Consider the following 24171-nt stretch of genomic DNA (forward strand, 5'->3'; position numbering starts at 1 on the left):
ACTGTTCTCTTAATACACCATGGGCTACTACGTTACCTTTCACATCGCATGTTACGGCGATGTGACTATCGCTCACGCGGACATCGCGATGACGATGTTAAAACAGAATATCGTTCAGCCCTAGTTTGCGCGCAAACAAAACTAACCTGGTTGGATGCATTACCAATTGCATTAATGTCTATCCGCTCTTCTGTTAACAGGATTACTGGTTTCACCCCATTTGAATTGCTTACAGGTCGTCAGTTTCCAGGTCCAAGGAATGCCCTGGTGCAGGATCCCATCCTGCCTCTAACTCATGCCGTTTACTTTGACAAATTAACTGCTCTGATTAAACATTTTTCCTGCCAGGCTACCAACACTGCTGCTGATGATAGTGACCAAACTGTAAGCACAGCTGACTGGGTGAGAGTCAAGGTGTTCAGGAGAAAGTGGAACGAGCCAAGGTGGTCCAAACCGCTGAGAGTCACCGCTAGGACGTCACATTGTGTAAAGCTGCAAGGGAAAGGCGACACCTGGTTCCATCTCTCTTCTTGTGTTCCATGTGATTCTCCCAGCAGGTCTCTCACGGAAACTGGTGTGTACCTGAGGACTCAGGTCCAAGAGAGGGAGAGTGTTGAAAGTGAAAGTGAATCAGCTGGAATACAGAGAGAACAAACAGGAAGTGAAACATCAGTGGTAACACTCGCACAACACCAACAACAAAGTCAACAAACACTCTGTAAAATTGTGCATAAAAAAGGTGACATTTTTTCCAGCCCAGCAACAGAACCCCTAGCACACTGTGTGAGTGCAGATTGTGCCTATGGAGCAGGTATAGCCGTACAATTCAAAGCGTAGTACGGTACACAAAAGGTTGTAAGACAGAACAAGCACACAGGTGAATGTGCAGTTACCCACGAGGACGACGGCAGATTGATTTTTCATTTAATAACAAAACAAAATTGTACTGATTTACCAACATATGAGAATTTTACCCACAGCCTCAGATGTATGAGAGAGTGGTGTGAGAAAGAAAACATAACAAGTGTATCCACTCCCCGGCTGGGGTGTGGCTTGGATAAATTGGATTTCCACAAAGTGCTGGGAATCCTGACAGAAGTGTTCAGGGACCTGAACATCACAATTACGGTTTATTCATTGTGAATGTCATCTAAGTTTTAGTTTTTGCTATTATTATCGTGTTACTTCCTTTTAATTTTGTATTAGTATTATCGTTTTACTTCTTTCACTATACTCCTACCTTTCATCAAGTATTAAGTTTAAGAGTGTTTTTTTTTTTTTTTTTTAATTTAGCCAATAGGCATAAGTGTATTTTTCCACAGAGATGAAGCTGTGTGGAAATTGGAAGGTTCTGTGGGCCCTAGGGTTTATAACTGCAATTATAATTATCATGATATTTGGCATAAATAGTGGAGGTAATCTGAAAAATGACAAAAGGTCCAAAACAACATCACAAGATCAGTGTTTAAAGAGATATGGGGGAATTGAATTAGATTACATAAAAAATTCAACGACGTCATACACCTTTGATTTATGCAGTGTGATAGACTGTGGAGGGAAGAATAGCTCATGGAGGGGATATGATATATACTTGTGTCTGGATATTATGACCACACTATGGTGTCGGGAGCGAGGCTATGATGACAGATCATGGTGCCCAAGATGGAGTAGTGTAGTGGCTTATACGGGAACATGGGATCTCCTAAAAAGGACGGGTACAGATGGGGAAATGTGGGAAAACTTAAAAATACAAAGAGATTACAGTCCAGTTCAAAATCCTGTTACCATGTCAATAGGAGAGTGGAGCAGGTTACCCCGGGGAGGCACAGCTATGAGGTATGGGGGAAAGGAGGAGACCACTATGTGGTTGGTAATAGGTGCAGATGTGGATGGAACAGACCCTAAGGGTCTCATAAAAATAAACATTATAGACTCAGCAGAACCCAATACAATCGCGACCGCAGAACTGCCTGACCCGGTGGAAAAGAAACAAGTTAATGAAATCATTGAAATAGATTATACCAAACTAAAACCAGAAGATATAATAGAGATGGCCACAGGCTATGGGGAAACCAATTTATGGCTGGAATGGATCATTTCCACAGCCAGAGAACAGAAACTAGAAGATTGTGTAGGATGTGCTAGAGGTAGACCGGTACTATATACAGAACCAGCTCCCCTATACCCGGAAGACCCGTGGGGTTATGAGTGTATGCTAGCATTAACTAAAGAGGCCTCTCCAAAAAACTGCACGACCTTATCCTCAGTTTTTCCACCAATAGGTAATAACTCGAGAGCGGGACCATTTAGGCCCAATATAGCCAATTACACCTGTTTTAATTTCACCAGGACCAACCCAAAAATTAATCTGGGAACCATTGACCCCGGGTGGTGTAATATCACCTACCAAGACAATGGGTCCATGATTGGAGGATGGGCCAGGTCAGGAATATATTATTATTGTGGGAGTCAAAGGTTAGTAACTAAAATCGAACAAGCATCTAAAGGAACATGTGCCATGGTAAGGTTGGGGGCACCAATAGTCTTAATAGGAGAAAAAGCTGTGAAGCTCCAATCACAACCCAATGTCATTACTGCCAGACGACGTAGGCATGTTCTAGCTAAAAGAGCAGCAAAAAGAAATGTAGATTTGTCATTAAATAGTCCCACATACATTGATGCAATAGGTGTGCCCAGGGGTGTACCTGACGAATATAAATTAGCTGACCAGATAGCTGCCGGATTTGAAAATATCCCAATATTATCGGCCTTTTTTCCAGTTACCCCGAATAAAAACGTGGATAGGATCAATTATGTGCATTATAATGTTATGAGATTGGCGAACATGACCAGAGATGCGGTGGACGGCCTAGCAGAACAATTGGCACCCACTTCTCTTATGGCAGTTCAAAATAGAATGGCCCTAGACATGTTGTTGGCCGAAAAGAATGGTGTATGTCATTTATTTTCTGATTTTTGTTGTACGTACATTCCGAATAATACAGCACCGGACGGGTCAGTGACCAGGGCACTGGAAGGACTAAAAACTCTGTCCATAGAAATGCGAGAACACTCAGGTGTTGACAACCCCATATCTGACTTGCTGGATAAAGTATTGGGCAAATGGAAAGCAATAGTGACCTCAGTAGTAGTGTCCATTGGTGTATTCGTGGCCATCCTGGTGACCTGTGGATGTTGTTGTATTCCCTGTCTTAGATCCCTGTGTAACAGACTGATAGTGTCTGCAATAGAGAAAAAAGAGAATAGTCCACCCCCATATAGCATGCCCCTATTAGGCCTACAGAACCTGGACGAGGAGGAAGAAGAAAATGTGTGACCTCTTTCAGAGGTCAAGAGAGGGAATTGTGGGATTTTTATGTTGTTTTATTAATCAGTATGTTATGTTATAATCCATATGTGCCATTATGCTTTCTGTGCTGAGATATGTGAGTAAATGTCTGTGTGTAAAGTTGAAAGGCTGTTCCAGTTGGGGGTAGGAACAAAGCCCTGAAGAGAAAACACGCAGAACAGATGGTTTCAATAAACAAGTTGTTTGCTTTATAACTATGTTATATTTAGAGAAAGTGAAAATTAGTATGTTTAACTAATGAATGCATTTAACCAATTCATGAACAATGGAGTACTGTTGTGTTGTTGAATAATTATGTTTTACATATTTACTGCCTACATTTCATGCTGATTGCTAAAAGTGTTAAAGTTACAAAGATGTCCAAATAAGGACTGTGGAAATTGATTTTGTTCCATTTTTATATTTCTTTAATTGATCATTTTATTCTATAAACATTGTGTGTTTCATATATGCACTGAGCTATTATGTAGAAATGAGGTGTTTGAGAGAGGAAAATTACCAGTTTTTGTGTGTGTGCTGTAAGGAGGATTAGCGAGGAATTTACGCCTGGCATCGATCAAGATAAGAGAGAGGCCTGAGGGGGAAAGCAAACAGGCAACTATGTCATTAATTAATGCTTTAATATTCACAGGATAAAATATGCCATGTATTTCTTACTTAATCAGTATTAATCATTGAATAATTGATGTAATAAATATAAGATGTTGTCTTTGATAAATTTGTATTAACCAATGAAATGAAGGTTGCATACAGAATAACTTAATGGGGGCAGGGCAGCTCAACCTTGAAGAACAGAATCTCCTGTGTGTGTGTGTGTGTGTGTTTTCTTTCCTAACAGATGGTTTTTAATAATGATTAAAGTGTTTGCTTAGAAGTAGTATTGCAGTAAAAGATTTAATATGTGTTTATCTATCTAAAGAAGTTAATGTGTGCCTTATTCATATAACCAATTTTACAAATAATGAAATGATGTCATGATATTGAAATATGTGTTACATAATAATCACTTTCATCTTACAGCTTATGTTTTTTTATAAATGAATGTTTTATTAATGATTTGTTTTTAAGAAAGCATTATAACATGCTATGTCAAGTGGAGGAGTACTAGAGAAGAACTGCAGGGCTCCCAGGGATGAGAGGAGAACAGATTGTTTTTTCTTTGTCTATGTGTGTCCATCTTTGCCTACAGGCTGAAATTGGGTGTGGTAAAGGAGTCAGATTCACGAGGGAGAGCAGCCTTTGTGGGTGGAGATTTTCTGAAGAAAGATCGACGTCACATATTTTAAAAATAAGCATGTTACTTCCTGAGCTGGTTGTTCGCTACTTGAGAGGACCCAGCGCTGTTAAACTTTTTCATATCTGATCAATAAATATTTGAACTTAGATATTCGTATCTTTTGCCTTTCCTCTAAATTATGAACACGCAATGGACGCCTTAAAGTCCAACAAGGGTCACTTCTTCTTGCCATTCAGACACTGAAGACTTAATCACAAGGTCTGTGAAAAGGAAACAGAATATATACAAAATTAACCAATTATTAATGAACATATGCATTAGAATTTTGTTAACTTCTCAGTTTAGCTTTTAAAGCTTTGACTGTGTCCTCATCAAGCTTGACATAAGTGTCCGTTTGATCCGTCGCTACATGGCACTCTACAAGTTACATTGAACAAAGGGTTATAGGAGGCTTAACTCACTGACACTGATATAATGCAACCTGTGTGTATTACAGGATATTCTTTACTTTGATAATTGTGTTTTATTTTAACCAAGGGCATTTTCCATTGACATGTCTATTGTGGTCTTGCTTACAAGAAAAGTTCACCTCTGTTTAAGGAGATTTAAGGAAATCAGAAGTCATGCCAATGGACTCTATGCACGCTTAACTTCCACAATTGACTCAAGGCTGCTCTTAAGTTTCTGATGCGGGAGATTTAAAGCAGAGTGAAAGCAGAATCGCTAAAATTACTTGTTTGCTGGATTTACCCAAATTTACAACCTATGATGTGTGAAGAATTGTCCAGATGTGCAAACTGAAAAAGGTTGCAAGTTTTATGTGTTGTCTTATCTCTGTAATCATTAAGATATATTCAGCTAGCCTGTACTAGCAGTGCTTACATTGTGCTGTTTTTTACAATTCGTCCAGCAGGCTAATCACGTTAGTAATATATTATTGTCTTTGTAATGTTGTCTAAAAGTGTCCGGTCCAACATCCAATAGGAAAATTCAACTGCAGTACAGGGCTCAAAATTAACTTTTTTTGGTAGCACTGGTGCTCACAACTTTAAAGAGTTAGGAGGACCAGCAAAAATTTAGGCGCATCCATCCAAAAATTAAAAAGCACCACAACTACAATGTATATGTTAATAGATTTATTTTATTAAAATAAAATGCAACCACCAGGCTTTACATATCCTATGGCCAGCATTTAAAATTTGGTATTTTTTTTTTTTTTTACTGCATAGATTCCTAAATTAATACCCAACTGCTTTTGAAATAGTATAGCAATAATAATTTACCAATTACAGATTATAGGTAAAATGATTAAGATTACAATAGAAGTTGGCACCAATAGCCCCGTGGTTAGTGCGCCGACACATAGCACCAGTGTGCTCATGGCGACCCGAGTTCGATTCCTTTGCCGATCCTGCTCCCCTATCTCCACCCAACACTTTCCTGTCTACTCTCCACTATTCTGTCAAAAATAAAAAAGGCACAAAAGCCCAAAAAAATATATATATATATATATAAAAAAAAAAAGATTACAATAGAAAATCTAGCAAACACGTAAAACACTGATTAATTGGGACATTTACAAAAGTGACCTTAATATAGAAGGCTTAATTTAGAAGGCTAATATTGGTATTGATAACTGCATTACCAGGATGCTATTACTACTAAATATGTTTTAAAAAATATATTTTTTTATAAAAACATACCATCAACATTGTCGTGTTCCACATCAACATGGACCACAAGGATGTTTGTCGGATGTCCATTCACCAGCGCATGCGCACATACACTATCAAACACTCTTTGACAGACAGGTCGGTGTCTCCATCAATAATGAACACATTTGTCATGACACTACTAGTGTTTTTGGCACTTTCGCCATGTTTAAGCAAGGTCTGGCGCTTAAAATGTTTTGATTCCGCCACCAACGCCGTTTTACAGGATTTACAGTAAGCAAAGTAAGTTACATCGAGCCATTTTCATAGCGAAGACACTCGAAATCTTTAAGCCACTCTCTCTGAAAGGTTTAATGTCAAGTCTTATTTTCCGGTGGTGGAGTCGCATTTGAATCCGGATCGTCGTCATTAATTACAGTAGTAACATTGGCTGTAGTCGGCTTGTTCTCGTCATGCTCGCGGTGCGTCTTATGCTGCGTTCCAGGCAACCTGTAACCCGTAACTCACGACTTCAAAACCACGACTCACGACTTTGAACTGGGAGTACATCGATCTAGTACGAGTTCACGGGTGGGAAGTCACGGGTTTGACTGCCGTTCCAGAGCACTTTCTCCGGTAGAAGGTTGTAAAAACACGAGTTACAGGCTGCCTGGAACGCATAGGGTCGTGAGTCGTGGTTTTGAAGTCGTAACTCACGGGTTTAAAAACCTGCCTGGAACGCACCATTATTTTCGCGCTTCACGTACCAACGTAGCACGGCAACAAGGAATGACTGACGCTCATATTAGCCAATCTGCGGTCTTCATTAAACTTAAGAACTTAATGGTGAAATTTGATTGGTTATGTAACGTTGGAGAAAACACTGAACCTGGGACAGCAGCACGCAGCATCACAATTTAAATCAAGTCGCACCACAACAAAATGGGCAGTCGCAGAAATGCTCCCAAATATATTTTAAGGTCGCACAGATTAAATTTCGGTCGCATATGCGACCAAAATATTCGCAATTTCGAGCCCTGCCAGTAGCCACCGTTCAACCTGAAGAGGGCAGCACTCAGACGTTTTTACAACATATATTGTAGTATTGAAACACTTTATATCCAAATGTCAAAAAACTTACACTAATAAAGCATCATTCTTACAGATCATTAAATAAAAAAGTTGGTTTAGGGTTTAGTTACTCTTTAAACATTAGCATTAGAAAAACGTAAAAGTTATCTAAATGTTATACAAATACTGTAGAACTAAAAACTTACCACCAAGAATAAGTATTTTTACGGGCTGTATCTTTATCTGTTCATCTCTACTTCGACTTATTAGATATTCTCGGCTCTGATTGGTCAATTTGAATGCCGCTGTGCTAAAAAAAGACAGGCTGTTATGATTTCTGAAATACAACAAGAGAAATGAAATGCCTAACTTCACAAAAAAAATGTAACGTTATGTTCCAAAAGCCACACAACATACACGCTTTAAGAAGCTGGGTTAAAATTAAGACATACTGTAATACTAAATGTTCTACTTATTTAATAGTTCACTAAAAATAAAAAGCAAAAATCTGTCATCACTTAACTTACCCTCATGTTCTCTCATTCATCTTCAAACAAAAACCGATGTACTTTAATGAAATCCAAGAAACGTATATTTCCCCTCGATGTCAGATCCACTTGATACTTAAAAACTGCTCACATTTCAAAAAGTTAATCGCAACAGCAATAAAAAACATCGCCGAAGTAATCCATGTGAATCGCGTTGTTTCTGCCAAGTCCTCTGATGATCACTATATATAATTTAACAGTTTTAGTTTCAACTTTTAATCCACAGTTACCAACAATCACGCACGTTCGAACAACTGAATCAGGAAGCCAATGTGACGTACTGAATCCCAAGAACCAATGAGGTTTAGTCAGGTCCGTCACGTGTGTTGTTTGAATATAAACACTAACAAATTTATGTGGATTAACTTTGTAAAATCAATATATAATGCAAGTTCAATGATATGATGTTGAAATTGCAATGTAAGCCTATTAAAATTAATGTACATGTTTAAAAAAAATATATGTTTTTTTCTATATACACTAAAACTTCTGTAAAAGTATGCTTGTGTTTAACATACTTTTTTTTTTAAATGTGTAAGTAAACATATATTTTTTCCCAGCGTACCTCTAGTGCTCTTTTTAGAAATACGTTAAATGTATGCTTGAGTTTAGCATACTTATAAAAAGTGTAATTAAAAATATATTTATTACCAGTGTACCTCTAGTGCACTTTTTAGAAATACATTAAAAGTATGCTTGAGTTTAGCATACTTTTTTAAAGTGTAATTAAAGATATATTTATTACCAGTGTACCTCTAGTGCACTTTTTAGAAATACATTAAAAGTATGCTTGAGTTCCCTTTCAGTCGGTCACTACGACGTCACGTCGTGACCGACGAATTGGGAACTCGCTTAGAGAGACCAATCTGCTTCGAATACTACTAAAACGCCAATGAACTTGGCATTGAGATATTTGCATAATGCTGGCGCCGCCCCGCCAGGTGCGTATATAAGCAGCAGGTGCAAATGAGGAAATTAGCTTTTTATCGCTTCGAAAGCCGGCAGTATCTGCTACTGAGAAGCTACTCTACTCTGGTGGGATTCGATTGCTGAAGTTGGTTGGACTAGCAGTACCACAGCGGACGCTTCGCTTAATTCCACGACTCCACATCTTTATTTTGTTTTGAGTTTTGTGTGTGCGTTGCCTTCCTGTGCGCTCATCAACTAAGCATCTGAGTGAATTTCCCTAAAAGAGTGATACGAGAGAGCTTTGTGCCTTGTTAAAGGCAGCCACTCTCTCGTATATCCGGACATCAGCGTCCTTTTCAGGATGGCTTTTCGTCCGTGCGATCTTGGGTGCGGCAAGTACATGGGTCCGAAGGACGGTCACGAGCGTTGTCTTTCGTGTTTGGGCATCGAGCACGCAGAGGCAGCGTTCGCTGGGGGTAAGTGTTCTCACTGCGAGAACATGTCCCTTGTGGATTTGCGCAGACGGTTGTCTTTCCTCCGGGAAAAACGCAACCCTCGTCATGCGAGTGCTGAACGCCGCCACGGTGCGGCTGTGAAGCTCTCAAAAGACGACCTGCGCATCACTGTGCTGAGCCGAGCGGGGGATTCGTCCTCAGGCTCTCAGCCTCCTCATCCACAGCCGGTTGATGTGCCGATGGAGACTTCAGCATCGTGTTCTACGATGTCTCTAGAATCCATCGTGCCGCCCTCCGGGTCCACCGACGCCGCAGCATCCGAGGGTGGGCCTCCTCCCCCTGACGTGGACCCCGACGCCCTTCCTCCCTCTGGTCGGGTTGGGACGCCGGAGTTCGATCCAGAGATGGTGGCCGTGCTCGCTCGAGCGGCGGAGACCGTAGGGTTAGAGTGGGTTCCCCCCCCTCAGCCCGAACCGTCCCGCCTGGATGATTGGTTCTTTGGAGCTGCCCGGGTTTCACAACCCTCTCCACCGGTGCCTTTCTTCCCCGAGGTGCACGAGGAGCTGACTAGAACCTGGAAGTCGCCGTTTTCCATGAGATTACGGCCGTTTCAGCCCTCCCCCCTCACCTCCCTCACCAGCGGAGCCGCTAAGGGTTATACGGGGATCCCTCCCGTGGAGCGTGCTGTCGCGATGCAGCTGTGTCCGGCACACGCTCCCTCTTGGAAGGACCGCCCAACCCTCCCCTCTCGTGCCTGCAGACAGTCCTCCGGTTTAACGGGCGCTGCCCACCAGGCATGTGGAGAGGCGGCCTCAGCCCTGCACGCAATGGCGTTGCTGCAGGTTCACCAAGCCAAGGCCTTGAGGGATCTGCACGAGGGAGGACACGACTCGCCTGTCCTTTCGGAGCTCCGGGCTGCCACTGACCTGGCTCTTCGCGCTACGAAGGTGACAGCGCAGGCGATTGGTCGTGCCATGTCCACGATGGTGGTCCAGGAACGCCACTTATGGCTATGTCTGGCTGACATGTCGGAAGCGGACAAGAACAAGTTTTTGGACGCTCCAGTGTCACAGGCTGGCCTCTTCGGTGAGTCGGTGGAGTCTTTTGCCCAGCAGTTCTCCGCCGCCCAGAAGCAGACAGAGGCGATCGCACAGATCATGCCCCGGCGCAAGCGACCTGCATCTCGCCCTCCAGCGCCGGCGGGCCCGTCTGCTCCTCGCCGAGGGTGCCCTGCGGCGGCTGCCTCCGCCCCCCCCACTAGAACATCTTCCAGGCCACGGAGGGGGAACAGCCGTCGACAGCCCGCCCCGCCCGCCCCACCCGCTTCCCGTGGTAAACGGAAGACGAAGCGGCCCTGAGACGGGCGACCTGGATTGGGATGGGATCACTCTACGGGAGACGGTGATGGCATCGCTCCCTCCACCGGTAGAGGGCCGGGTGGAGAATCTTTGGTTTCCTTTTGTTTCTGTTCCGCCGGCTTTTCAGCCGGTACCCACAAAACCACAAAAAGAGTGCATTCCTATTCCTTCTCCAGGTCTTCAGAGGATCGAGAGAGATGTGAGCGGGCATTCACATGCTCTTCCTCCCTCTCCTCTATCGCCAGCGGGTGTTCTGAGGAGTTCCAGCTCTCCGCTGAGGAGACGGGACCACCAGCACCCTCTTCGGAGTCTGTGCTCTCCGCTGAGGAGACCAGACGACCGTCACCCTCAGCGGGCTCAGGTCAGTGTCACACACACACATACTGTAGATACTTATGCTGTCCCAGCAGACGTACCGGCAGTACCACCTGTCCCGCTCAGCCGCCCCACCGCGGGTACCCCGACGGTGCCGTTAATTCCCCTCGTACGGTCCCTGGGGGCGTGGCTTCAGCTTCCCAGCCCGTCTCGTTGGGTTTTACGCACTGTTCGCCTCGGTTACGAAATTCAATTCATCCGGCACACACCCAAATTCTCGGGCATTCGTTTCACCACGGTGAAAGCGTCCGATGCACATGTACTGCGTGCAGAGGTCGAAGTCCTGTTGGCGAAGGACGCGATCGAGCCGGTCCCTCCAACCGAGATGAGATCGGGCTTCTACAGCCCGTATTTTATAGTACCCAAAAAAGGCGGTGGGTTGCGACAGATCTTGGATTTGCGCGTTCTGAACAAATCTCTGCAGAAGAGGTCCTTCAGAATGATAACACCGAAGCAAATATTCAATTCAATTCGCCCCCAAGATTGGTTTGCGGCAATAGACCTGAAAGACGCGTACTTTCATGTGTCCATAATCCCTCGTCACAGACCGTTTCTCCGGTTTGCGTTCGAGGGACGGGCATACCAGTACAAAGTTTTACCGTTCGGGCTATCCCTCTCTCCCCGTGTGTTCACGAAAGTAGTGGAGGCGGCGTTAAAGCCCCTCAGAGAGAGCGGCGTTCGCATATTGGCTTACCTCGACGATTGGCTTATAATAGCGCATTCTCGACGGACGCTGTGCGAGCACAGAGATTTAACGCTTCGGCATCTCGCCCGTTTGGGTCTTCGGGTCAACTGGGAAAAGAGCAAACTCTGCCCCACGCAGAGGATCTCTTTTCTCGGGATGGAACTGGACTCGATCGATTTATCGGCGCGTTTGACAGAAGAGCGCGTCCAGTCAATTCTGACTTGCCTCGGTTCATTCCGAGGGAAGAATGCGGTCCCGCTGAAACAATTTCAGAAGCTCCTGGGGCATATGGCTGCAGCAGCGGCCGTGACACCGCTCGGACTGCTCCATATGAGACCGCTTCAGCGTTGGCTTCACGATCGAGTCCCGAGGAGAGCGTGGCGCGCCGGCATCCATCGTGTAACCATTACACCTGCGTGTCGCCTAACATTCCCCCCGTGGTCGGACCCCGCGTTTCTCAGGTCCGGTGTGTCCATGAGACAGATCGCTCAGCATGCTGTTGTACACACAGATGCGTCCGACACGGGCTGGGGTGCCACGTACGACGAGCTTACAGCTTCAGGGGTGTGGACAGCACCCCAGTTGCACTGGCATATCAATTGCCGAGAGTTGTGGGCAGTATATCTGGGACTCGTACGCTTCGCTACGGAGCTGCGAGGGAAGGATGTACTAGTACGCACCGACAACACTGCGACCGTTGCGTATATCAACCGTCAAGGCGGTTTGCGCTCCCGTCACCTGTCGCATCTCGCTCGTCATCTCCTCCTTTGGAGTCAGAAGCATCTGAGGTCCCTTCGTGCCATTCACATTCCGGGCTCGCTCAATACAGCGGCGGACGCGCTTTCTCGAGCGGCGCGCCCCGGCGAATGGCGACTCCACCCCCAGACGGTCCAGCTAATTTGGAAGAAGTTCGGTCGTGCGCAGATAGATCTGTTTGCGTCGCCGGACGATACCCACTGTCGCCTATTTTATTCACTAACCGAGGGCAGCCTCGGCGTGGACGCATTGGCACACAGCTGGCCTCGGGGGATGCGCAAATACGCATTCCCCCCAGTGAGCTTAATCGCACAGACACTGTGCAAGGTCAGGCAGGACGAGGAGAACCTTTTACTGATCGCCCCATATTGGACGAGCAAGAATTGGTTTCCAGAGTTGATGCTCCTCGCGACAGCCCCTCCCTGGCGGATTCCCCTGAGGAAGGACCTTCTTTCTCAAGGAGGGGGCACATTATGGCACCCGCGCCCCGACCTGTGGGATCTCCATGTGTGGTCGTTGAGCGCGCGCAAGGTTTAAGTGATTTACCGCAAGCGGTATCTAACACAATCAACGCGGCACGAGCTCCGTCTACGAGACGGGCTTACGCGTTTAAATGGAACCTTTTCGTCACCTGATGCTCTTCGCAACGCGAAGACCCCAGAGAATGCCCTATTAACACCGTGCTTTTATATCTTCAACATAGGTTAGACGGTAGGCTGTCACCCTCCACCATTAAAGTTGATATCGCTGCTATTTCTGCTCATCACTCACTTATTAACGGCAGAACAGTTGGCCAGCATGATTTGGTTGTTAGATTTCTAAGAGGCGCTCGTAGGCTAAACCCCTCGCGCCCTCCTTCTATTCCTCCCTGGGACCTGTCCATGGTGCTGAAAGCCCTGCAGGCCCCCCCGTTCGAGCCTTTGCAGTCTGTGAGTCTGAAGCTTTTATCAATGAAAGCTCTGACCCTGCTAGCATTGGCCTCAGTGAAGAGAGTAGGGGATTTACATGCATTCTCTGTTGACGACTCGTGCCTTCAGTTTGGTCCTGCTGCCTCAAGCGTAACATTGAGGCCCAGACCAGGTTACGTGCCCAAAGTTCCCACTACTCCTTTCAGAGATCAAGTGGTGAGCTTGCAAGCGCTGCCTCCGGAGGACGCAGACCCAACCATGGCTTTGTTGTGCCCCGTACGCGCACTGCGACTCTACGTGGATCGCACGCAAAGCCTCCGGACCTCAGACCAGCTCTTTGTTTGTTATGGTGGCCAGCAGAAAGGGAAAGCTGTCACTAAGCAGAGGATGTCTCATTGGATAGTTGATACTATCGCCCTGGCTTATAATCTTCAGGGTATTCCTTGCCCCTTTAATTTGAGAGCGCACTCCACACGGAGCGTTGCCTCATCTTGGGCTCTAGCTCGTGGTTCCTCGCTAACAGACATCTGTAGAGCTGCTGGTTGGGCGACACCTAATACGTTCATTAGATTTTACAGTGTTCGTATTGAGCCTGTATCCTCTCGTGTTCTTTCCTCACCAGGGGGAGCACGGAGAACAGTCTCACAGGTCGGCTTGCAGCCTCCATCTGATGCTTCATAACTGTATCAGTATGGAAGGCCTTCAGAACAAAAATGCGTAATGGTTTGAATTGTTCTTCCTCCGCTGCCTTGGCAGCCTTTGTTGCGGAGCATTGGCTGTCAGCCTTCACTAGCTGCATCCTCGCGAACCTACGTGTTGGCTCGGGCTCCACATTGTGTCCCACCGGGTTCCTTTGTGAGTATTTTCCGTGGGGTTAATCCTACTAGCCCACGTTTCCCTTAGCAGAGCACTGCTTTGCTTACACAGCCACGGCTGTCATTTTTACCTCAACTACGGTTGACTTTCGCCCACCATTAACCCTTAAGACGGGTGGTGGCTTCCGCAGCGTTCCTATCCCGCTCAGGTAGGGCGCTTCCCAGTCGCTGGCACTTCCGTGGGGTTAAAGGAACATCTAGTGCCCGGCCTTCTGCCTTAAAACCTAATTCTCCTTATCCTTAAGTGGAACCGGAGGGCTTTACGCAGACACTGGAAGAGGTCAGCCCCTAGTGGCGTTTTGATAGGGATTCCCAATTCGTCGGTCACGACGTGACGTCGTAGTGACCGACTGAAAGGGAACGTCTCGGTTACGTATGTAACCCTCGTTCCCTGAAGGAGGGAACGGAGACGTCACGTCCCGTCGCCACAGGTGCTGCCACCTGCTGTTACGGCCGGTCACACTTTCCGGCTTTCTCAGCGAAAAAGAAGCTAATTTCCTCATTTGCACCTGCTGCTTATATACGCACCTGGCGGGGCGGCGCCAGCATTATGCAAATATCTCAATGCCAAGTTCATTGGCGTTTTAGTAGTATTCGAAGCAGATTGGTCTCTCTAAGCGAGTTCCCAATTCGTCGGTCACGACGTGACGTCTCCGTTCCCTCCTTCAGGGAACGAGGGTTACATACGTAACCGAGACGTTTAGCATTATTGTAAAAAGTGTAATTAAAAATATATTTATTACCAGTGTACCTCTAGTGTACTTTTTAGAAATACATTAAAAGTATGCTTGAGTTTAGCATACTTTTTTAAAGTGTAATTAAAGATATAATTATTACCAGCGTACCTCTAGTATACTTTTTAGAAATACATTAAAAGTATGCTTGAGTTTAGCATACTTCTAAAAAGTGTAATTAAAGATATATTTATTACCAGTGTACCTCTAGTGCACTTTTTAGAAATACATTAAAAGTATGCATGAGTTTAGCATACTTTTTAAAAGTGTAATTAAAGATATACTTATTACCAGCGTACCTCTAGTGCACTTTTTAGAAATACATTTAAAGTATGCTTGAGTTAAGCATACTTATAAAAAGTGTAATTAAAGATATAATTATTACCAGCTTACATCTAGTGCACTTTTTAGAAATACATTAAAAGTATGCTTGAGTTTAGCATACTTTTAAAAAGTGTAATTAAACATATATTTATTACCAGCTTAACTCTAGTGCACTTTTTAGAAATAAATTAAAAGTATGCTTGAGTTTAACATACTTTTAAAAAGTGTAATTAAGCATATATTTATTACCAACGTACTTGTAGTACACTTTTTTGAAATACATTTAAAAGCTATTTAACATATTTTTAATACACTTTAAATAAGCACGTTGGGAATACAAATGTACTAAAAACATATTACTTAAATTTTAAGTATATTTTTAATACATTAAATACTACTTTTTTTCACCTGGGTCAGTATAGCCAAATTACAGACTCTTAAATTTTAGCTTGAATTAATTCATTTTTAAAGTATGCTACACTGTTAACCCAAATATTGTTTTAATTATATAAACATCACTTAATATTTTGAGTTTTGGACATGTACATTTAACTTTTAAGCATATAAAATGAATTAAACTAAAACATTCAAGTGAATGAACTTTATCAGTATATGTTGTAAGGAATACCCATTATCCTTTGTCCCTGAATATAATGATTATTTTAGCTTTTTTACAGAATTAAGAACTAATAAGAACTTTAACTACTTATACATTTGTTAAAATGTCATAGAGGTTTATGCTCTTATATTATTAATGTTGTTTAGTTGCAAATGATACATTACCATTTTTGTAACTGAAAGTCACCGTTCAGGTGATCAGTGTTTATTGACACAAACACCACATTGTATTGTATTTTTCTCCACAGTACTGACAATTGTTGTCAAAAACGCAGTTTTGTGTGTGTTTCAGGGGAAAATCAAGTTTATTCAATGATTGACTTAGTCATGAGTTTTGTGTTACAATACCATTTAAAACACTAAGAGAATTATAAATATAAAATTTTAAGAATTATAAAAAATATTATAAAAATAGAAAATCTTTAAACTAAGTTAACTAAGCAGAGATGTTGGACAGAGTAATTCAAAATTAACTTAAAATTAAGTTTAATGCACTTTCTGAATAATATTGTAATTATTAGAAATTTTAAGTTAAATATACTTGTTTTAGTTCACATTACTTATTTTTTTAGGGCAACCAAGTTTGTTCCAATTTTATTATACGGGCTAGTACAAATTATATTTAAGTTCAATGTTCATAATTTCTCAAAATATATTTTGTGTTCATCAGAAAAAAAGAAATTCATACAGGTTTAGAACAACATGAGGAGGAGTAATGATGACAGAATTTTCAATTTAAAGTGAACTATCCCTTTAAGTAGATTCAATTGGTCCAGGCTAACAGTGTAGATTAATTACTCTGCATGTCATTACCAATAACCACTATTAGGTAAAAAAGATACACAAAACAATTTATTTCAACAATTTTAATAGTTTTAATCAGGCGCAATTTGTACATTCTATGCAAACAACATCAAACAACATGTCAAAAACAACAAAATGTCTGTCCAGATGGGGATGAAGGAAGGAAACTTGTGCAATTACATCACAGTTCAAATACTGTGCATAATGGCATGACTACAGTGACCTTTTCTTTGGTCTTGCTTAAATGCACAGTGGATGTGTGAACCACACATCTCCCAGCAATGCGCTCAACAGGCAGAAATGATGCTGGGTATGACAAGTCTGTTCCCTGACACGCCCAAACTTCTATTGGCTTTCCATAAAAATGTCTGTCCGGATGGGGATGAAGCCAGGAAACTTGTGCAATTACATGTTTGAATGCAGTACCTTTTGAGACAACATTAACAACTATAAACTGCTTTATAATGGCTGGTCGTAGTTCGGCTAGAGGGTCAATGATGGGTTCCTCAAAACTGTTTGTGTTTCCACACCACTTAGCATATACATATGCTGACCTTTCTGCTCTAGATCCATCAATTGAGTAAGTTACATTCAGACATGTTACCCGTTTGCATGTCATGGCAAAAGGGTCAACGTCAGTGACACAAGGGTACATCTGGTGATACATTGTCAATATTGCATGTCTGTCAGGCTCATCCAAGATTGTCTGGTGGAATGGAGTCAGAGGCACCACTGTGCAGTTTTCAAAGAGAAGTCTTTCTGCTGACACCAAAACACTGTGTTTCACATAAAGCATATCAGCTGTGTCATTGCATGACAAAGTCCCAACCATTTGTTTTCCTAAAATACTGCCAAATTCAGCCCCATATTCACATGTCCATGGCATACGAAGTTGTTGGCCCTGCAGAAATTGCCTCATAATCTGGACTTCAATTGCCCTGTTGTTGTTATTAAACTTTCCCAGTATTCCATTAAAACGCTCGAATGAAAAACACCAAAAAGAATAAACTGGTCCATAATCCAACATGCACTCTTTCAAATGAAGATGTAGATGCATGTTGGGGGTGCAGTGCAATGGGCCAAAGAGTTCGACAAATTTTGAGAGAAATGTCTGCAGGTATCGATCTGCTACTTCCAGTCTATTGATGGATATGACTCTGGAGCAGAGTATGATACAAGCCTGCACAAAGTCAAACCACATGTCATAGTGTCTGTTGTTGATAAGCCCCTTCAGACAAAACAGGGAGTAAATGGTTGTCCAGTTTTTCCACTGATCTGCTGTAAATCCTGTAAAGCCAGATGAAATTCGTAATGGAATTCTTCCAACCTCATAAGGTACTTTGATGCTTTCCACTCTAGCTTGAACTTCATCAAGGCTTTTTGTTGTTAAAATTCCTAATTCTGTCCACAGTCTGAATACATGTCTTGCGGTACCAAGGAGAAGGTTGTGCATTGGATCTATGACGACAAATCTGATGGCATCATAGTAACTCAAGCGGAAAAGTTCTGACCATCTAGCTCCATACTCGCATTCAATTCTTTTCTGTTCTGCCTTTGTCTTTGCCCGTTTGGATAATCCAGCATAGTATATGTGATCCTTTGACGTGCGTGGCTCCCATGAAAACCTCTCAAATCCTGAGTAGTCCATTTTTTCACCAAATTCCTTCTTGCTAAACGTCTTCAAACACTTGTGACATCCTGCAAATGAAAATTAAATGCAATATGTTATACACACATATATTTATATTTGATTCATATATGATTTATTTATAACATTTACATTTATAGTTATGTATAGTAAAGACTGTTTGAATATTTCAATTACCTCTGTAAGCTCCATGTCCAACAAAGCCTCCACATTTTCGAGTTGCGGGGATATCTGATGAAAGACAAAGCAGAGCTGCTCTGTAAACCTGATGTCCTAAAAAAGAGTTGTCTTCCAGAATCACGCCATGCCAAAGTTCTTGAAGCTCATCAACTAAGGGGTCTAAGAAAGCATTTATATTTAGTGATGGCTCTTTTGGTCCAGGTATTAGTCCAATGAGAATCATATTTTCTTCCTTAAAACGGTCTTCACGAGGTAGATTCAAAATGACCAAGTAGATGGCTCCGACTGAATAAGGTGCATATTTGAAAGGTTGGAACCAGTCCACATTCAGCATCAAGGCCAAATTATTTGGCTCTGTTAAAAAAGGCTCTCCATTCACATACTGGTAATCCTGCCATACTTGTCCATCATACACATCTCCTAACACACCCTTTGGCATTTCCCGCTTTCGCCATTCTTCTAATTTCTCTTCAAATCCAGGTCTTTTAACAAGTCCTCCCAGAGACTGCACAACACTCTTGTAACAGTAAGAACGTATTGGATGGACATACTCTTCACCGCTCGAATATGTAGCCTTTCTTAGCAAGGCAAAGCCACATTTCTTCCTTAATGCAGACCTCTGCTGTGGGTGAGTGTAGAATGGGATGTGACCACAAGTCCTGCAAACCTTAGTACCATCCCGTCTGAGCTCATAGGTTTCAGTAAGCATGTACACTGTCATACATTTTGGACAAACCACATACTGTAAGAAGTCGTCACGAAGTATACCAGTCCATTTCCTCAAGGAGCATAAAGTCTTTGGAATGTTGCTTGAAAAGGCAGTGAGGGTATTAGCACAGAGAACATTTCCAATTATCCACATGAAATGTTTGATGCACAGAAGAAGTGATGTGATGGCATTATCAGAAATCTTGAAGGTTGATTGCCATGACAAAAGCATCATGGCAAAAAGTTTCATCAACAAGTGTTCTGGTTTTTCACTTCTGGACCGATCAATTCCATGCTCCTCCCCATCTTGTATGTGAGGATAGGCTTCACTCGGCTCCTCAGCAAGGATTTCCCCCTCTGCATCCACAAAGTCATCCTATGGAAATGTAAAGGACATATTTAAAACACATGCAATGCCAGCCCAGTCTCACGAAATTTCGTTATATAGTCACGTATTTTTTTTTATTCTTTTTTCGTGCTATTATCACGAATTTTCGCGTTTTTTCGTAATCGTATCACGAATTCCTGTTTTCGTGTGATTATCACGTATTGGTTACTCAACTGTTTTGTCCTATTTTCTTACCATTGTCGCTTCGGTTTAGGGTTAGATTTACATAAAATGACATCCCTAACCAAACCCAACTCTAACCCTAACGCCAGGCGACATTTAAAAAAATAAATCAGGAAAAATAGTATAAACCAATATATAAAGTGACATTCTAATGCAAGCACCAAATCTAACCCTAAACCGAAGCGACAATGGTTTAAAAATAGGAAAAAGCAGTTGAGTAACCAATACGTGATAATCACACGAAAACAGGAATTCGTGATACGATTACGAAAAAACGCGAAAATTCGTGATAATAGCACGAAAAAAGAATCAAAAAAATACGTGACTATATCACGAAACTTTGTGAGACTGGGTAGGCAATGCACAGACTCATCACCACCATTAAACCATTAGATATTGAAAAGCCCATCGTTAATATGGTCATTTGAGATTGAAAAGCCCATCATGATTATGGCCATTACAGATTGAAAAGCCCATCATGAATATGGCCATTACAGATTGAAAAGCCCATCATGAATATGGCCATTACAGACTGGAAAGCCCATCGTTAATATGGCCATTACAGATTGGAAAGCCCATCGTTTATATGGTCATTTGAGACTTAAAAAGAACACAATTAATATGGTCATTACTCATCAATATGGCCATTTGAGTATGAAAAGATTTGAAAACTGTAGTTTGAAAAGATCATGTGCATCTCAAACAGCTAGCTTTAGTGCAATGAACCAGTTAAGTACTTTGTGGGAACTTCATCCACTTCAACTTCATCTTAGGAATTTTATATACTTTATAAAGTGTGTTTAATACTTTAGTTGCTTTCATCAGTTAACTAACAGAAATTTGAGAGTGGAGAACAATCATGTGGGTGAAACATGTTAGGTTTTCCCGTTTCAGCTCTGGATTAGCATGTATTGAACTTTATACTAGTATATCCAAATGTAATTTCATGCTTACCACACAACAGGAGATGTCTTCATCATCTTGCATTGACTCTGAATCGCTGGAGTCCAGGAAAAGATGAATGCTTTGATCATCTGCTGTTTCGTCTAATAAACAACGATAACAAGATATTGTTATGCATTAAAACGCGATATTCCTATTTAATTATAAATTACTATTACAATAACAACAACAGTGAAAATCAACCACATTTAACTAGGGGTCTCCAACCTTTTTGTTAGCAAGGGCTACCACCATGGATAAAACTTGCTGGAAGACTACTTTTTGATATAGTATATTCAAAACTTTTTTGTTTAACTTGTTGATTTTATTTTACTTGTTGATATGTTTTAGTATTGTTTAAAATATTGTAACATACGTAAACCAAGCAAAGCTAATATAAAAAATATGTAATTAAGCTCACCGTTGTCTGAACTGATATTTGCTGGGTGCGTTTCTTCAAATTCTTCAATCAATTCTTTTTCTGGGTCCTCGGAGTGCATTTCACTTCCACCAATCTCTCTAACTCCAGTAAAGTTATCTTCCGGGTCTTTACACATTGACGGTACATCACTCACAGCGGATTCATGACTGGACAGCAGCTGGCTCAGTACGTTATCTGACGTAGCCCTTTTGGATTTTTTCTCCCAAACTCCATTTTTGAAAAAGCGCTTTCTGTGGTCAAAATACTGTGTGTGACACAGTTCAGTGTTGCAATGTTCACAGAAGCGGCGAGGTCGTTTCTTCAGTCTTGGGACTTCCATCTTTCAACTGACAGCACACTGTGTTGATATCACAACAGAGAGTCAGGCCACCGCACTTGTTTATATCATATACGCATGCGCGCACGTCTCGCGAGATCTTCCTTATAACAATAACCTCACATGTGATTGGAGGAGCCAGACGAGATTGTCGCCTTCGTCCAATCACGTGCGAGGTCACGGCCTATGACGAGTCATACAGCGGTACAAGACGAGCATATAACAGACACAGTTTGGTGTTTGTTCTCAAAAAATTTTCTACATTTCCTGTGTTTTTGCTACTTTGCGCTTTCGTGAGATCTACAATGGCAGGACGGCGTCTAGCCTTCAGCTCTCCTTCAACTCCGCTGCATGGACGCGACCAACCCCTTTCATCCAGTCCGCTGACCGATGAGAAGAAACTGCTGAATGCTTTGAGTGGACTGTCTCGTCAGCTTACTCTGCTTACTTCCAATGTGAATGAGCAGTTTGCCAATGTGAATGGGCAGTTTGCCGCAGTAAACTCCAGGTTGCTGACCATTGAGGATAGGTTGGCTGCTTTGGAGTCGAAAAACTGTAACGGTACTGTGGAAGAAAATAACTCCAAGAAGAGAAGACGCGTGCACAATCCCAAGATTGCGGTAAGAATAACTTTATGTATAAGCATATTTTTTAAGTAGCCCAAGCTAAAAGTAACGTTAGCAGAACCAGTGTGTGTTTTATAACTTAGAGGTGTTTTTTGTCTTGTAATTTTCAGGAGGCTGTACGGTGTCTTCATAACTCTGAGGCAAACTGCAGGCGCTATGAACCAGAGCAAGGGTAATGTAACGTTATGATTTAAAGAATGTTTTTTTTTATTCTTGTATAAGGAAATAGATACGTTGATAGATCTGAGCTTAAACCCGCACATTTTGTTTCCACAGACTAACGTCACCTCACAACGAAGCCGTGACCTCCTATTTGCTTGGGGCTATTTCAGCAAGTCCCGATTTAACCGCTGAGAGTGACGACATTGTTTGTAAGTATAACTTCTCTGTAAAACTAATGTTTTTCCTCATTTCTTGTTTAATTGTACCGTGACTGTTTTTATTAATACCAGTATTATTTAATTGTTTTCCAGCTGCCTGTAAGACGTATTATGAGTCGGTACGCCGGAGCTTCAGATACAAACAACCTGAACTCGCATCGCGGGCGGAAAATGCGAAAAGTTTAGCTCGGAGTCGATCCAGAAGAAAAAGGGTAAGATTTATTATATTAGATCAGTTTTTTGTCAATGTGAGTATTTTTCAGGTCACTTATTGTCTTTATTGATTGTATTACAGTTGCTGGAAGCGAGACGAAGTGTGCTGGCTTAGGATGAGATGGAAATTTGGAGGTGCGCCACCATAGATCTCATGTCTGATGAGGAAGACGGCATTGTTGACGGGGTGTCTGGATGGATTGTGCGGCCACCGCCCTCTCGCAGCCTTGAACTCTCCGAGCTCTGTGCAACGCTGCAATCCAGATTAGAGGCGACACCAAAATACAGGGAAACTCACCATATACGCCTGCAAAAGTGACACTTTTCCCCAGCGTTGTAGAGTTGTTGTTTTTCTCTGGCAACTCGCCATATGCGCCTGCAAAAGTGACTCTTTTTTTCAACGTTTTTGAGGATTTTTTTTCCAACACTTGATCACTTTAAAAAAGTTTTTTAGGGATCTTTCCCGCATGTATCGCACTTTTTGACGTGTTTGGAGAACATAAGAGACATTATGCTGCTTTGTACATAGTTGTGTGTTTACAATTAAAGCTCTTTCTTTGACTTAATAGATGTGCGTTTATAATTAAAGCTCTTTCTTTGACTTAATAGATGTGTGTTTATAAATAAAGCTCTTTCTTTGAATAAACAGCTGTGTGTTTATAAATAAACCTCTTTGTTTTCTCTTATATTCCTTGATGGTGTGAATAATGTAGTACATAGCACAATGACATTAATATATAATAAATTATAACATAAATTATATATTTATTATTGTTATTGGGGGTTACATTTATAATGAGCCAGGGTGCCCAATAACCCCCCTCTTTAGAGTAACGGCCCGACTTGAATTTACTCACTCGGTATTGGCTGAAGCCACTACTTTTAAACAAGAAATATCCCTTGTGATTGGTTTGAAGTGATCTGCCAACCATTCACGGGGGATTTTACATGTTTAAAAGTTGTGACTTCAGCCAATACTGAGTGATTACATTCAAGTGGGCCGTTACTCTAGTTTCGCTGCTATTCACATGCTAATTAGACCAGAGACGCTCTACCTGGCCGGCAGAGGTTTCGCTGCTATTCATATGCTAATTAGAGGCATCACACCCGCGCGGGGCTCTCCAACTACGTCATGGTTCGTTTACGACAACTTGTGACACAGACAAACGCGACGCTCGCTGCTGGTAAATTGAGGAAAGCTGCCGAAAATTTGGGAGATTTTCGGGAGCCTACAGGCGCTTACGGGGACGAAAATCCCACTTTTCATGCAATGGCACAAACGTAGACCTTGCATAAAGTTTGCCTATGCTTCGAGCAAAATGACTAATGTTAGCTAACTTAGCAGGACGATTGTTAGCTAGGCTTATCGTTACACGGGTGTTCTGCCCGGAGTTCCGAGATATACGGCTACTACTCGAATTCTGAACTACCCAGAGTAACTTATTCATTATGGTGGCTGTGGTGCG

The 24171-nt window shown here is 42.3% G+C and overlaps 1 protein-coding gene and 1 long non-coding RNA gene across 2 annotated transcripts; one reads left to right on the top strand and one right to left on the bottom strand.

The window, feature by feature from the left end:
* Nucleotides 1-16665: 16665 nt before the first annotated feature.
* On the bottom strand, nt 16666-21489 carry LOC141282205 (uncharacterized). The gene is made up of 5 exons (XM_073814783.1): nt 21150-21489; nt 20741-20832; nt 18505-19591; nt 17106-18377; nt 16666-16697 (listed from the first exon to the last, which is right to left on the bottom strand). Exons 1-5 carry the CDS (start codon nt 21487-21489, stop codon nt 16666-16668), a joined length of 2823 nt encoding a protein of 940 aa, XP_073670884.1.
* An 864-nt stretch (nt 21490-22353) lies between these two features.
* LOC135744694 (uncharacterized) lies at nt 22354-23027 on the top strand. Its single transcript, XR_010530805.1, has 3 exons — nt 22354-22483; nt 22586-22704; nt 22788-23027. It is a non-coding gene; the product is annotated as an uncharacterized lncRNA (long non-coding RNA).
* Nucleotides 23028-24171: the final 1144 nt, after the last annotated feature.

This window comes from Paramisgurnus dabryanus, chromosome 5, assembly GCF_030506205.2.
Source record: "Paramisgurnus dabryanus chromosome 5, PD_genome_1.1, whole genome shotgun sequence".
In the NCBI taxonomy this organism is placed as follows: Eukaryota; Metazoa; Chordata; class Actinopteri; order Cypriniformes; family Cobitidae; genus Paramisgurnus; species Paramisgurnus dabryanus.

Bases quoted from the DNA above. Each gene is read 5' to 3' on its own strand.
- LOC141282205 (XM_073814783.1), bottom strand. From the start codon at position 21,489: ATGGAAGTCCCAAGACTGAAGAAACGACCTCGCCGCTTCTGTGAACAT. The intron at 18,378-18,504 runs GTAATTGAAATA...TTTCATTTGCAG, and splicing joins TGGACATGGAGCTTACAGAG to GATGTCACAAGTGTTTGAAG. The intron at 16,698-17,105 runs GTACTGCATTCA...TTTACCTAATAG, and splicing joins TGTTAATGTTGTCTCAAAAG to TGGTTATTGGTAATGACATG.